Here is a 16,245-nt window from a genome sequence, read left to right as displayed (position 1 = left end):
TCTCGCCCTAATCCCCCGAGAAACTGCTTAGCCAGCTGTTCTAAGAAGGCCAAGAACGGGATGACAGAAAGCAAGAGTTTGGTGTAATTCATAAAAAAGAAATAAATGAATAACTTAGATTAATACTGAATCGATAAAAAAAGCAAATAGGTTAGTTGAATTTACAATAAAAAACAACTAATTTCTGAAGAAAGTTAAATTTTCAATCTAAAAGATGAATTTTCAATAAATAAAGATTACTTTTAAAGCAAATGTATAATAGTTAAATTTCCAATAAAAAAGGAATTTTTAGCCAGATACAATGAAATTATGAGACTGGGCCGATTTTGCGGCTGACCTTGGTGAGGAATTACCAAGATAGAGGGCCATTTCGTAGAAAAGGCTTTTGTTTGTTCACGCATAAGCGACTTTATTAGGAGACCCTAACTCTAGCGTTCAATGTAGTTAAATTTTCGATACAAAAGATGAATTTTGAAACAGGAAGATTTATTTTCTACCAAAACTATGAATTAAAAAAAGGTTGAGTTTTCAACAACAAAAAAGAACTAACTCGCAATAAAAATTGTTTATTTTCTACAATTTTGCACCGCGATGTAGTAAAATAATTATCAACACTCTTTTTCGGGACTTTTCAGTCAATTTAGATTTATTTAATTTTAGTTTCTTATTACTATTTAAATTTTCTCAATATTTAAATTATTTTTCGATAGTTTCAATACTAGGTTTTAAATTAATTCGAATTTTTCCTGATATTTGTTTTAAATTTTTCAAAATTACAAAAATTGCCTTAAAATCTCGCAGGTTCTTTTTTGACCACTTTCAACAAGTTTTTGAAATATTTCTACATGGTTTTAAAAAATTCGTTTAAAATTAATTATACAAAATAAACAACTTTATTTTTTATTTATTTATTCTACATGTATCTCTTTTTAGACTTTTACATTTTTCCCCTTTTGTTGTTCCCTGCTTAATACTAAAAGACAATTTGTGTGAGTATCAATGAACATATTAAGCTAATATTATTATTACTACTAATATGATAATGTACATAGAGCTTCAGTCCCCTTAACACTACTATAAAAGTGTCGCATCTTTCTTATGTTCCTAATAATACATTGGTATCACCTTTTTAGAAGACATCACTAACTTCAGAATCACGTAATTTTATGCGACACGTAGTCCAGCAGGGAAGGCGGCTGTTATTTTCATCTTGAGGTTGACCCAGCCTATATGCCTTTTTTCGCCAGATTCTGCGGACTTGAATAATAGATTAAACTTGAAAATCGAAAAATAGATATCAAACTGGATATTCTCGAAGCGGGCACAGTACGCGATCGGACCAGTTCAAAGGTGGATACTATTTCAGATCTTATTCAAGATCCCCCCCCCCTGTCTCTCTGCTATCCCTGTTCCCTTCAACTCAACATTATTTGCCATTCCTCACATATTTACAGTGTTCTGACACTGGCTTCCTCACCAAGATTGTCCAGATTTTGTCTCTTTAGAGCTAAGATCATTCCACCTTTCCTAATGGTCTCCTGAAGTTGCTTTGCGGCATCACAGTTCAAAATATGTTCTAAGTTCTCTTGCAACGACTGGATTTTTGAACGAACATTACATTACACATAAAGTCTAACAGTTCTTCGTTCCCTTCCTATTCTAACGCTGCTAATAACTCCCTCTTCCAATTGGACCGATTTCCGTTTGTATCGCCTTGAGTTGTTCTCTCAGACAGACTTAAACTAGTCTATCTCCATCTAGGCTGCAAATTCTAACACAAAACACGAGAACTCTACGTTTTATCTCCAAATGTAGACTTTGCCTCTCGCTTTCTTCCTTCAATAAGTCGTCAGGTATACTTCCAGTGACTCCCATCCCCATTTTGATTATCTTTTCCTGCACTCTTTTCATTTCATCCCTTCTAGTTAGTCCCCAAATTTACACTCCATACAGTAGACTTTTGAAAATCTCCATTTCCTTACCGTAAATCATTCACTTTTCCCTGTTTCTTCTCTTGCCCCTCCCCCTGAATATAACTATTTTCGTTGTATCTACGTTAATCTCGCAATTTTTTGCCCATAAAGTATCTTTCTCTTATCCTGAGCATACTGTTCAGTTCTTCTCCATAATTAGCAACAATCACTATTCTTATATATGCTCTTTACTATCGCATAAAACCTTCCTCTAATTCCTTTTTTCCATAATTTCTTCAGGAACAGGTCTCTATCTACTATATCAAAGGCTGCTTTCAGGACAATGTAGACTGCATTCAGCTTTTCCTTTCTTGTTTTTAATTCTATTCTCCACTATTTAATTAAAAATAAAGATTTCATCTCTGTGGGTCATTATTCCTGATAAGATTTTGTTACTCAAATTCAAGAGTGCTATTTCGTTATCATTCTCGACATCATTTTCGTGTCCTCCCTTGTAGATTTTTGAATTATTACCCATAACTCTTTTTTCCAGATATCCGAAAGATTTTTGATGAATTCACCACTTAAATTATCCTCCCCAGTTGCTTTCCCGTTTTTAATCTTTTGACCGCCGCTAGAATTTCCCGATATTCAATGTCCTTATCCAGTGCGTCTATTTCCCACTTATTCTCTATTCTCATATCTTTTTACTTTGGGTCTTCGCAATAAGTTCCCCATATGCTGCAGCCAATCATCGCTTGGGATATTTGTCGGCTTCCTTTTCCGTTTTTGCACGCCGCGCCATCACACGAGTAGACAGATGTGTCCTCAATTGCGATACATATCGCTCGCACGCATGAGAGTCGCACGCATGACGGTAATATTCGTGCTTAAAAATTCATGCAGAATATAAAAATATATTATTCTAAATATTATTATTAAATAAAAACAGGAATAACTGCACTTTAAAAAATCTGCCCGGTTCGCAGGCACATTCTCTTCGCGCCCTGCGTGCGTGGCTCGCATCGATGTCTCGATCTTTGAGCACAGATATTTTAAAACTAAAGGTTGAATCATCGACAACAGTAATTTGGTGATTGTGAATTCTCTTTTGTTAAAGCTCCTTCGGCTTTAAAGAACACATTCTCATCACGTATCTCGCGCTTTGCACACGAGTTTATTCCTAAAATTTTATATCATTCCCATAAATGTATATTATTATAATTTATATCTTTTATTGGTCTTAAAACAGACGTTGTTTCATTGTCCTGTTTAAAAAAATGCGCATTCCGTAAAAAAAACGTTATTAAATATTTTATTGCAAGTTTTGTCGTTTTTCCATCAACTGAATTTGCTTATTTCCAAAGTTATTTTTATGATTTAAACTTTACGCCTTGTCGTTTTTTTAACTTCTAAATATTTTTGTATATGTGACGTGCGCCGAAGAAAGAGGGCTTACTCAGGAAAGTAAGATTTTTCAGGGCGCTCGTTGAAGTCGACCCGATAGAAGCGACTGTTAGGAGAGAGGGAAGGCTCACGAAATCTTCCCTCTCCACTTACTACCACATTCTCACGGGAAGAGATAGGTCGTTAATCCGGCTCACGGGCGTGCTATGGATAAAACGCGTAGATGCCGTGGTAAATGGTGGGAGGTTTTTCACGAAATCTCGAGCTCTCGAGCAAAAATCCGATTTCTCGGGTACCTAACAACTAAATTATTAGCGAAAATAATGCTAGGAATTTTTTTCCAATGGTTTCATTAAAAAGAGCAACTCGAAAACTATCGAAACGTGTAAAAACTTTGATTTAGGTTCTTTTAGAGTAAGCCCCCTTTCTTCGGCGCACGTCACACACACACACACATTTCAATGCATTTATATGGTTGAAAATCTTTGAAATACTGTAAAATTGTTTAATGAAAAAATGTAATTTTTGGATTTTCTATTATTTTGTAGGCTGTACAAAATTTGAGTTTTTGATTTTTCAAGAAAATTCAAAAATTTGTTATGATAATAGTAGGGTATTTAAAAATCAAACTCTTTAAAAATATTCACAATTGCGATTACTTTTTGAATTTTTATCCAGAATGGCTGGCTAACGAACTTGACCTTTAGTTTAGGACTCTAAGAGAGTGTACTAAAGGCCAATCTAATGGAATTATTTTTTCAAAAATTATTGTGCTCATAGGCAGACATACATGCAGACAGACAGTCAGACAGACACATTCGTGAAAACCTGCTTTTCGGATTTAGGGGGTCTCAAATCTGGGGAATTTGACAAAAACGGGGGAGGGGGAAAATTTTACACAAGTCTAATACCTTCTCTGATGAGAATGTAAAAATGATTTATTTGTCCTGAATAATTTTTCGATAGTTCTGTTTTTGGTTTTATTAGTAAGAAGTAGCATTAAAAACATTAAAAATTAAATTTTTTGAGACCCCACACACGAGACGAAAAAGAAGTTAAAAGACAAAAGTTCTGATGATAACGTGCCCACGCAGGGGGCAAATTTTTTACTGGGAATGATGTCTTTCATGATAAAAGCCAAAACTACGCATCCTGTTGAACAGTGATTCATAACAAATTTGTTTGTTTTTCAAGAAAATTCAAAAAGTTGTTATGATAATCTTGTAATTCGGTTTGGTTGAAAATTCATTTTTTTGCGAAAAATGCATATATTTAGGTGGAACTTGCATCTTTTTGGTTGAAAATCACAACTGCTTGATTAAAAATTAATCTGTTTCATCTTTTTTTTATTTAAAATACAACAAATCATAGTTGAAAGTGCAAATACTGTATTAACCTTATTTTTTTTAGTTAATGATTCATCATTTTAGGTGAAAAATATTTTTTAAATAATTTATCTATATTTAATTATATTTTTTATATTTCATTATATTTATACATTTATTTATATCAATGAATGTTTAATTCAATTTCCTTATTTCATAAATTTATTAGCAAATTATACGTTATTTATTTGAAACATTAATTTAAATAATAACAAAATATATTTATATCTATAATTAATACAACATTTAATTCATAATTTACATTTCACACTTATTCAGAAAGAAACCGGAAACTTAAAGAACGAAAATTAACAGTGGGACACAGTTTAAATTCTGAATAAGCTATTGGGACACCGCGATATTTATTCGAAAAGAAACCGGAAAGGTTAAGGACGAAGTAAACGCAGTGGAACAGTTCGGCAAAAGTTCGGTAAGCCATTGGAAACCTTCGGAAAGAGAAAGCGTTCGGAAAGAAACGGAGGCTAATTTCACATAAAAATCGTAAAGGATCGGAACGGTACTTTCTTTCCGACTCTTACCGATTCTTCCGCTAGGGATGGTGCGAACTCGAACTCTCGAACTGTCGGCTTATTTTTCTTCGTAGGCGCTATACTTGCTTTATAAAAGCTTTGTATATCCGGCTATGACCAAGTTGCGGGGGAATGAAGTCCCCTGAATCTCAAGTAAACAACGTCGGGCAAAGTGCAAATCCTATTCCTCCCAATCGACTTAGTAAAATTTATAAATTTAAATAATTTTAACTCTAGAGAGGTAGAGTTGAATTGGTGACAATTAAAATTTCAGAATTTACTTGCCGCATGAAAGAATTAAAAAAACTTGTTACACATATTTTGTGAACTTATTAGAAGGAATTAAATAAAATCAAAACATGACCACTTCTAAGGAATAAAAAATATCTCTGAGGTGCGTTACCGGTGCAATTAGAAGGAATTAAATATATTGAAAACACGTTCTCTTTGGGAGAATAGAAAACTGTGTGGCGGTCGCTATGGAAATAGAAGTGAATAAGTTTAGGAAGTATCTTATTCTTATTGTGGCATTTTAAACAGATGGAAAAATCGATTTAAATATATGGGAGGCGATTTTAAATGAAAGGTTTACTAAGATTTGATATGAGCAAAATGGAGGAGGGCATTTGAGAAGCTTTGAAAGAGCTCTTATTAGGTCTGTTCTATATGTATTCAATCTGAGACAGGCCCAAAGAACATGAACCAAGTCTTCGCCAATTTCATGGTTGCAGGGAAAACCTCCATTTAAGGAATAATGGTTACTCTTTATGACACATAGCGAGACTATCCATTCTCTTGAAGCGTTAAATGATGAGGAGCAAGGTCTTATGCTATAATTATAAAAACGCTGGGTGTATAATATTTTACAAATTTCATCCAGAGATTTCCGGGCAGAGGAAAAGAAGTTGGAAAAAAGGAGGGGTATATTAAGGAGACTGTCATCCTTAGCTGATTATTTAACTGCTACGTCTGCCGCTTCATTGCCTGGGATACCTTTATGATCAGGGATCCAAGCAAAAGTTTACGCATTTAAGTTTATTCAAGACTGCCAAGCGATTTCTCATTATAAATATTAGAAATTTTTTAATTTATCTGCTATATCATCAGAGATTGTACCATACCGACAGTAGATCAACCCTCCAAACCATGAACGCAGAAAATCTACACAATATCGATCAAGATAAGAATCTTCAATAACAGAAAATGCTTAACGTCTTAATAAGACTAGATGGAAAATAATATTTTTAAATTAAAATTATTTCTTGAAAAAAGATCCTACTCCATCTTCACTCCATTGGGAATCGAACCACAAAATCAGAAAAATCAAAATCAGAAGTTTTGTAGTTCGATTCCCAATGGAGTGAAGATGGAGTAGGATCTTTTTCAAGAAATAATTTTAATTTATAAATATTAGGTAGGAATCTATAGATCCAAGACTATTGGTACCTACACTTTCGAGGAGACTTAAGGAATCTGTGAAAATAACTAATTTATAAAACAGTGACTGATGATGTTATCAAGAGTATATAATATTGCTATGTCCTTGTGGTGTCTTTACGATATCGTAAATAAGTCGTATGATCTGACGATGTCTTTACGACATCGCAAAGACACCGAAACAACATGGACATAAGATGCCGTAAAGATGTCGTAACGATGTCGTAAAAAATTTTGTGCCCACTGGGTCGACTTTGCACCGTCTGTGTAAAAGTGTAAATAGTCCTGGAACTCACTATTCACTAGGTTTTTGAAGTGATTTGTAGGAGAGGAGTTATTCTGGACAAGTCGGCCTATTCCTATATTGATGTTAGGGGCGAAGAGCATATATTCATAGGAAAATTATTAAAAAGGATGCATTTCTGATTTACGAATCTGATGTTTTAAGTTTTTACTTTTTCAAACGCATTCAAAATGACGAATTGATTGATTATATGAACTTTCTTTTTTCTAATAACCTGATCCGAAAGAGAGAGAGAGAGAGTAGCATATCTGGAAGCGGGTGGTTCAAGTTTGCAAAGGTTTTAATAATATATTTTTTAGCTAAGAAGGAAAAGCTTTTTTCAAAAGGTGGCTCACAGCATTCTGCCAACATAACGCTAACGGAAGTGCTGCTTCTGTACCCAATGTCTAGGCCTAATGTTTGGTTGCGAATTTTTTTTATTTGATCATAATATTTGTGAGACCAGAAATTAAAAACAAGATATCCGTATTCCAGACTGCTGCTTATGAAGGAGTCATAAACCATCCTAAGGATGTTTGGGTCTGCGCCTCACCATGTGCCTCTCAATACCTTAAAGATGTGCAGGATTTTTCTTATCTTATCGCGTAAATAAAGATAGTGATATTGGAATGATAACCTAATGTCTAGAATAATTCCAAGAAATCTGACGGAATGGAAGGGGAGCTAATAATGTTGTTTAATGATAAGGTATATGATGGGTCAGATGTATCTAGGTTCTGTCTGTTGAAAAAGACCAGTTTGGTTTTTTCCGTGCAGAGCTCAAGATTTCTTTGTCCTAAAAAAACAGCAAGGCCGTTTAGGCATTTCTGAAGGGATTTGATACATACCGTTGGGTCAGCAGAATGAGAAAGAATAGGTATATCATCAGCAAACTCTATGATAATGCAATTTCCAGGGATTAGACGTTGTACTTTTCTGGTATAAATTGAGTGGTTTATTGGACTTAGAATACAATCCTGAACGATTCAAACTGTACAGCGTCTAAGGCCCACTAGTTCACCGTTAATTTTGTAATAGACGTTTTTGCAAGAAGTAGCATTGTAGATAAATCTAGCCATACCGGATCAGGAAGCTAAAGTAAAATATTATTATCAATTTTGTCTAAACCAAGAGAGGCTTTAGTTTTTACTGAAGTTAAGGCTGTAAAAATTTCAGATTCCGTGAACGGGGTTTCTAGGAACTCGTTCTTCTGAAAGTTGTCAGGGAAGGAGTCAAAGAAGACCGTTGGTGGAAGCATCTCTTCAGCCAGTGAATGGAGTTTTTGAATCGTCTGTCTGAACAAGATGCGTCTAGTTTTAGCTTCTATTTTATTTAGATGAGTGTAATTAACTTCAATTCTGCGCCTCCTGCAGGCCGCCAATGCTGACTTTCTTTCCTCAATTGCAGGATCACATTCCGCATCCCACCATGGAGCAGGGATATATTTGTTTTTTTCAGCTTTAGAGTGAGTTACGTTTTTGGGAGGTCTTGAGGGAGGACAACCCGCAGTAACTGCTTCATCCATACTTTCAACGAAAGCCTTGTACTAGGATAAACCGTCAATATCCGAGGAATTTAAAGTTTCATTTTTCCTCTAAATGGATTCCGAAAGGTTATCCGAAAAGAAGATCCATTCAAATCGCTTGAAACTGTATTAGTGAGATACTTACCAAGCTATTGGGGTAGAGATACCAAGACGGGGTACCACTCGGAAGTGATCACTTCCTAGAGAGTCCGTCCAAAGTACCCAAGAGATGATGTTGAAAAGATTCTGAGAAACAAAAATTAGGTCAATTACACAGTCACACAAAAAAAATAGTGCGGATCTGGTAACAAGACACACGTATTCCTATGGATTTTGGGGCGCTAAATTCAAATTCAGTATCAAACATCACCCATCACGTCATGGTTGAGCCATAACCTCAAAAAATGACAAAAAATCATGCACTGAGGCAAATAAATTTCAAAATAATGCCAGTGATGCAAATTTTCACTTCAAAAACATGCCGACAACTGTGAAGGATCAACCCTTGCCTGATATCAACTTATTTAACATAACTTTACCCAACAGAACCTTATCTCACCTAACCTGAATTAACAGAAATTTATTAAACTACACGTAAAGCTCTGGATGCATATTTTCCCAGTAGCAAATGTGTGCTACATCAAATGGGTCAACTTGAGCCTAACCTCGCAATAAATCTAACCTAGCCTAACCTAACCTAACCTCACGAAACACAATTAAACTGATTGTGTTGTTTCGTTATGTTTGCGGTACCGTTTGAATCAGCTTGGGCTTAACCTGCAAAGAGGTCAAACCTATTCTAACCTAAAAAAACCTGACCTAACCTAACTTAACTTCACGTAACAAAATTAAACTCATTGTGTTGTCCCATTGTGTTTGCGGTACCGTTTCATTCAGCTTCGGTTTAACCTACATAGAGGTTTAACCTATCCTAACCTAACAAAACCTGACCTAACCTAACCTAGCCGAATGAAATTCAACCACACGTGTAGCTATGTAAGCGTACGGTTCTCAGTCTTAAATGTTAGCTATATTTAATAGGTTACCTCGATCTTAACCTACAAATGAATCTAACTTAACCGAACCTAACGAAATTTTGCTTAACGCAACACAACTTAAATGTTCCCGTTGTAACACAATAAAATTCATTTCATTGTACTACAGGTGGTTAAAAATTTAGACGCACATTACTCATTTGAAGAAATTTAGAACTACAAGTAGAATTGACCCCATTTCAATTAACCTGACAATGTTTGTATCAATTAAAATGTAGAACTGTAACTTAAACATGCAAATGAATAACAGTTTTATTCAAACAAATTTTCTCTGCTTTTCTTAGACTTAAGGGATATATTTATACTATCTTTCGTGTTTACATTTTATCTTGCTTTTTATCGTAATTAAATTGATTTATAGGCCTACTTCATTCTATTTTCTGCCTGCTATAAGTTGTCCTTTTTTCTTCGAAGGAACGATGCAAAGGGTTACGCTTACGTTTAAGACCTACATTCGTTTCCCTTTTCAACATCCAGCAAAAATCAGCCATCATGACCTCGTCCCATCTACCCTGATTTTGTTGTTCCATCACTTTTATGTCTTGATGAAAACGTTCCCCTGGTTCTTCGCTGAAATCACCAACATTTTCTTGAAACTTATCCAGATGGGAATCTAGAAAGTGAAGTTTTAAATTCATCAAGCAGCTCAACTTTTTGTAGTTTCTTATCATTTTTGCAACAATATTCTCGTAGTCTGGACTTTTTTTGTTACTGAGGAAATTTGCATTTACTGCTTTAAAACTATCCCAAGCGTTCATTTCAATTTTCGTCATGTGGCTCACGAAATTAGTATCTCTTTACAATATTCGAATCTGTGGTCCATCAAAGACTCATTCTTTCAATTTAGCGTCTGAAACATTAGGGAATTTAAGGGATATATACTTATAGCATTGTCTATCTTTGTCTAACGCCTTGACAAATTGCTTCATGAGCCCAAGCTTTATGTGGAGGGGTGGTAGTAACATTTTTTCTGGATCAACGAGGCTTTGGTTGATGATATTGTGAGAACCAGGTTTGAATGAATCTCTTAAAGGCCAATGTTTTTTGCTGTAATGATTGGCTCGATCTCTGCAATTCCACAAGAATATAAAGCATGTCTCTCTCGTGAAACCCGATTGTTGGCCTAATCTCATTGTTATGATTTTGAGATCACCACATATTTGCCATTTGTGATTCGTGTGAATAATTATACTAAAGACGTCTCTTCGTCTTTAACGAAAAACTTTCTGAATTCTTTGTCCCTGTCGCGAAAGAATGAAACTTTTGTCTTTGGCTCTAGAAGATTTCTTCTTTTTAGAAATGAAGCGGAAAATTCAGCGCCATCTTTCGGTAATCCAAGATCTCTAATAAAATCATTTAGTTCTAGTTGCGACACTAATATTGGAACCTTCAGTTTCATTTTATGCACGCCATATTCGTCATCTTTTTCGACATTTTCATCGGAATCGTCAGAACGATTTTATGTTCGATCACTGGTTTCACTACCGTCTCCATGACATTGACTTTCAACTTCCATTCTATCACCTTCTAAAGCGCTTAAATCAGTCTGGCGTGCATTTTTATTGATTTCAATTGCTCTTGTGACTGTGCACATATTAATCTACGAAATGTTATTTTTATTTTTGGCGTTGAAACCTTTGACGGAATTCATGCAAAAGTAGCAGTTCTTCGCAATAACAGGTTTTTTCCATGTGGTTGGTGTAGAGTACTTGCGGTACTTTTCGTTGTTTGAATTTTTTAGATGATACAACATAAGTCTGCAGGAATTGCAAATGACGCGAGGAACCCATTTTGTTTCTTGGTGCAGCAATTTACGGTCAAAACACTTTTCGTAAAGACTTTTCACTTCCTCGTCGATTGATTTTCGCAAACTGCTTACTTCATATTTACTGCAAATGTAACAGAATGAATCTGAGCTATTCTTGCAGACATGCGATTGAGAAATGCTTGCGGTTTTTTTCCTTGTAGCATGAGACTCTACACCGACCAAGTGATCCATTGATGAAAAGCTACGGTTGCATGATGACGACGTCGGAGAGCCCGCTTTCCCATCCTGACCAGACGCCGATACTGGGATTTTTCCCTGCATCGTAATACACTTTTTACCTGTGTCTGCTGTGACGGCATGAACGCCGTTTACCCAGGGACTCAGCCAATGTGGATCCGTTGCCCACCGTCACCACGTGGAGGTGCCCTGGTTACAGACACAGGCGAATAATGCTAGCAACAAGCGGTTACGAAACTCCAGACATTTACTGCTATTAATGCCAAAATATGAAAGTACGCAAGAACAAGGTTGCCAGCGTAATCAATAAATTTCTGTTAATTCAGCTTAGGTGAGGTCAGGTTCTAGTGGGTAAAGTTATGTTAAATAAGTTTATATCAGGCAAGGGTTGATCCTTCACAGTTGTCGACATGTTTTTGAAGTGAAAATTTGCATCACTGGCATTATTTTGAAATTTATTTGCCCCAGTGCATGATTTTTCGTCATTTTTTGAGGTTATGGCTCAACCATAACGAGATGGGTGATTTTTGATACCGAATTTGAATTCAGCGCCCCAAAATCCATAGGAATACTTGTATCTTGTTACCACATCCGCACACTTTTTTTGTGTGGCTATTTTATTTATCTTTGTATATTTTCTAATCTGTATAATGCAAATATTTCTAAATAATAGAAGTATCAGGAGGAACGTGCTCAATTAACCTCAAATGCATACAAATGCAATATATATTTAGATTTAAAATCTTACGAGTTTAATGAGTTTCATATTGCAATCAATATGGTATTTACATTCATTTTACTTAAAAGAATTTTGTCCATTATTATCCTATTTACGTGGTACATATCTCTCTGCCCTGTGTGTTTCTAAAGTTACTAGCCCTAGTGGATCGAAGGAACCAAATGAAGCCTCTGCAAAGTACCCGTAAAGACCCCCTAGGATCCCCATTCGGTTCCTTTTTAAAAAAACTTTTTAAAAAACAGCAAGATCAACTTTTAAACTGTTGTAATTTGGATTCTACGTTAAATTTTCTATTGGAAACTCACGCAGTAATCGCAATACTTTTTTGCAGCGGTAAAAAGTTTTAAAAAATATATAAGATCTAAATAAAATTACTATATCATCTGTAAATTCGAATATGATACACCCCGCCGGCAAAAGTCGATGGAGCTTGCGAGTGTACACTGAATACATTATGGGACTCAGAATACAGCCTTGGGGAAGGCCCACTGTACTTATTCTAGGTCCAACGAATTCCCCATTGATATTAAAATAAATGTTCTTGCATGAAATGGAGTTGTAGGCAAGTTTAGCTATATTTTTCGGAACGCCTAAATCTCTCAGATCTTCCACTAAAATTTGGGGGATTACGCTGGGAAAGGCTCCTTTTAGATCTTAAAAAAGAGCTGCTGTGACCTCACCCTTGACAAATCCCATCCAAATTTCCGTGGAAAGTAAGAACAGATTATCCGCGCAAGATTTAATTTTCCGGAAACCGAATTGTGTAGGGGAGAGATAAAAGTTATGCTTAAAGTACCAATTAAATCTACTGTAAATTAGTTTTTCCATTAACTTGAATAAGCAGGAGGCTAAGGAAATCGGTCTAAATTTTCCTGGCGTTGACTTAGGAATGAAACATACCAAAAAAGTGTTCCAGGAAGGTGGGAAGGAGCCAGACAATAAGATGTCGTTATAAATTTTTAAAGAATGGTATTAGCTTCTGAAGGAAAGTGACTAATGATATTATTATCAATTTTATCTAATCCGAGAGAAGATTTAATTTTTAAGGAAGAAATGGCTATAGTAAGTTCATTTTCAGTGAATGGAGACTCAAGGAACTGATTGGTCCTAAAGTCACTAGGAAACCTATCATGGAAGACAGTATAAGGACACATCTCAGCTGCGAGATCGTGTAGTTTTAAAATCACGCTGCTATCTGCCGAGCAGGACGCGTTTGCTGGCTAAGTGAATCTATTTTTAAATGTCTTAATGACTCTCTATATTCTGAAAATAGATGATGTTCTGTCAAGTGATTCGCAAAAACTTTGAAAGGACTTTCTTCTGGCTTCATTGATGGTGCGTTTAGCTTTAGCTGTAAGTTTTTTATAATGTAAATAGTTTGGATAATTAGATCGTTTTCTAAATTTGTCAGAAGCTTTACGCCTATCCTTAATAGCATTGTCGCATGCTTCATTCCACCAAGGAGCTGGAACGAAAGATTTATTTTTAAATAGGTGGCCATGAGTTGGTTATTTGGAAGTGGATAAGGGTACTCCGGATGACAAGATAGCCGCATCCACGCATTTAACAAAAGAATTATAGCTAGAGATGGGATCCGATGTCGGTGGAAGAATGTCAGTCACCCTGGACTCTACGAATTTTTTTAAGTTGGAAGAAAAGGACGGCCAGTTGATTCTTTTTAAGTTATATTTGTGTGAATAATAGATGGAAATAGGTACTTGCATACCCAGGCTAGTGAGCACTGGGTAATGGTCACTGCCTAGGGCGTCGTCTCATACATCATGTGCACAAAAGGTAAAAAGTTGAGGGCTTATAAAAGTAAGGTCCAGAATCAAGGGAGATTCATTTGGACGATTAACATAAGTTGACTTCCCATTATTTAAAGAAATAAAGTCTAAATCATCAAGGGCTGTACAAAGTGCTTCGCCATTTTGACAAACCCGGGTACTACCCCATAGACTGTGATGTGAATTAAAATCCCCGCTAATAAGAACGTTATTCGGATTGACATCGTTCACTGATTCTAAAAGTTTTTTCCAGGTATTTTCTGAGATTCTTCCGCCGACAGAGGGGACCCTGTAAACAGAAACTATAAGAAGTTGACCAAGTGAAGTGTCAATAGATATAGAAAGAGTTTCTAGTCTGTTTTCAATGTTAAGTATAGAGGATACCCTTGAGAAGGTTATACCCCTTCTAATTGCAATTGCCAAACCACCGCGGCTGTTGGCAACCCTGTCAGATCTAATGATGTTAAAATCTCTATTTATGGAGAATGATTTATCAGGCTTTAGAAATGTTTCGCACAGTAAAATAATATCAAAGTCCTTCGAAATAGTTGCGAGATCACTTCTTTTGTTTGTTACGCCGCGTCTTTTCCGTTTCATAATTTGCAAACCATCGACCTGTGCCATACTGAGGATGTAAAAGATTTGTAGAGGGAGAGGAGATTCTTGTAGAAAGGGAGTTAATTAAGTTGAGGCATTCCTCTGTTTTTGGGGAATTGCCAGAGGAAAGAACGCTGATGAAATTAGTGAGCATTAAAAGTAGATTGCCAATAATTGTAAGTAAGTTCGATAATGAGGAGAAGACTAGGGTGCTGGGAGCGGGGAGGGGAAGGGGAATGTGGTTTGTTAAGTGTCCCTGAAGGGCGTAGAGCAAAGCCGTTGGGGAGGGAGCTTGGCATCTTTGTGTTATATAGGGATGAGAAGGAAGGGTTGGGAGCTGAGTTCCTGCGACGATTGGCGGAGTCGGTCAGATGAGACTGTTTATTTTTATTTTCTCTAGGGTTAATGAGGGGGGAGGAGAATTAGCTGAGCTAGGAGTGATGGGTGTGTGGGTAGAGGTGCGCACGGCTTCTGAGAAAACTAACGGGGGAGAGTACGCGGGAGTAATCGGGGGAGGAACGTTTCTGAATCCAGGGTAGTTATTCACGTTGAAGCGGGAGTCATGATAAGGTTGTTTTTCGGGTTTCCTGGGTCTGGGGATAGATTTAGCCTCAACAAATGTTAAGCAGTTGTGAATGGCATATTAGCAAAAGTCTCTTTGGAATATGTGTTCCGGGCATTCTCTAGAATTTGGCACGTGGGGTCCTGAGCAGTGTACGCATTTAGGGGTTCCATTCGCGTTAGGGCAGGGGGAATCATCGGCGTGGACGTTCTCACCGCAGCGTTTACAGCGAGCTTTTGAGCGGCATTCTTTTCCGATATGTCCATATCGGAGACATTTCCGGCAGATTTTAACTGGTGAGACGTAAGGCTCTACGACCTTTAAGGCAATGTAAATCGCTACTCTTTTCGGGAGGGTTCTACCTTTGAAGGTTAGCAAAATGGAGCACGAGGGGACGTAGGAAACTTTGTTGGAATCTTTTTCAACGTTTTTTCGGTCTAGACGACGAACATCTACCATTTTTATTGACTGGGTGTTGCTGAGGATAACTAGATTGTCTTTTATCTCACCCTCTGACAAATCAAGAGGGATAGCGCCGATGACACCTTGACAGGTGACAAAATTTGATGGGATGGATGTCCTCAAACCCATGTTCTTAAGGGATTTTTCAATTTGGATTATATTAGCTTCGGGGGCTGATTGGACCATGACTGACAGTTTACCGAATCCGGAGCTTTTAACATCTACGATAGAATTCTTAAACGCGTTATTGAGTAGTTTCGCATATTTAAATCGATCAAGATCTTTATTCGCGACGTCAGAGTTAGCAAGGCATTCTACAATCACCTTACACGATCCACGTTCAGTTTCTTCATAACGATATTCGAGAATAGGCTGGGTACGGGGGCCGTTACTGAATGTCTGTTTTTAGTTTCTGTTTGTTTGTAATCGTCGTAAGTCTGTGTTCCGGTGATCATGTCAGTACGGTTAAGGTCACAGTGGTCCATAAGTTCAGAGGCATTATCCTTCGGGAGGGGTTGAGAAAGATCGTTTGTAATTTCACTGTCCACTGTCTTGTGT

The 16,245-nt window shown here is 36.5% G+C and overlaps 2 protein-coding genes across 2 annotated transcripts in view; both read right to left on the bottom strand.

Annotated features, from left to right (window-relative positions):
* The window catches only part of LOC117178386 (protein NDRG3-like), a 193,235-nt gene that overhangs the window by 164,924 nt on the left and 12,066 nt on the right, over positions 1 to 16,245 (bottom strand). Inside the window, exon 2 of the mRNA XM_033376045.1 lies at positions 8,626 to 8,726. The gene's annotated coding sequence lies outside the window, so the exon portion shown is untranslated. The remainder of the gene's footprint in view (positions 1 to 8,625; positions 8,727 to 16,245) is intronic.
* Positions 2,665 to 14,690, bottom strand: LOC117176886. The gene is made up of 6 exons (XM_033367257.1): positions 14,468 to 14,690; positions 14,058 to 14,368; positions 8,626 to 8,726; positions 8,106 to 8,481; positions 5,245 to 5,346; positions 2,665 to 2,802 (listed from the first exon to the last, which is right to left on the bottom strand). Exons 1-6 carry the CDS (start codon positions 14,688 to 14,690, stop codon positions 2,665 to 2,667), a joined length of 1,251 nt encoding a protein of 416 aa, XP_033223148.1.

The sequence above is a fragment of the Belonocnema kinseyi genome, chromosome 1 (assembly GCF_010883055.1).
Source record: "Belonocnema kinseyi isolate 2016_QV_RU_SX_M_011 chromosome 1, B_treatae_v1, whole genome shotgun sequence".
In the NCBI taxonomy this organism is placed as follows: Eukaryota; Metazoa; Arthropoda; class Insecta; order Hymenoptera; family Cynipidae; genus Belonocnema; species Belonocnema kinseyi.
This window is presented reverse-complemented; position numbering and strand designations above follow the sequence as displayed.

Excerpts from the sequence above, each read along its gene's own strand:
- LOC117176886 (XM_033367257.1), bottom strand. The coding sequence starts at position 14,690 with ATGGCACAGGTCGATGGTTTGCAAATTATGAAACGGAAAAGACGCGGC. Across the intron at positions 8,482-8,625 it reads ATCTCTACCCCAATAGCTTG|TATGGATGAAGCAGTTACTG; the intron begins GTAAGTATCTCA and ends TTTCGTTGAAAG. Across the intron at positions 5,347-8,105 it reads TTTTTACAGCCTTAACTTCA|CCGGATATACAAAGCTTTTA; the intron begins GTAAAAACTAAA and ends ACTTGGTCATAG.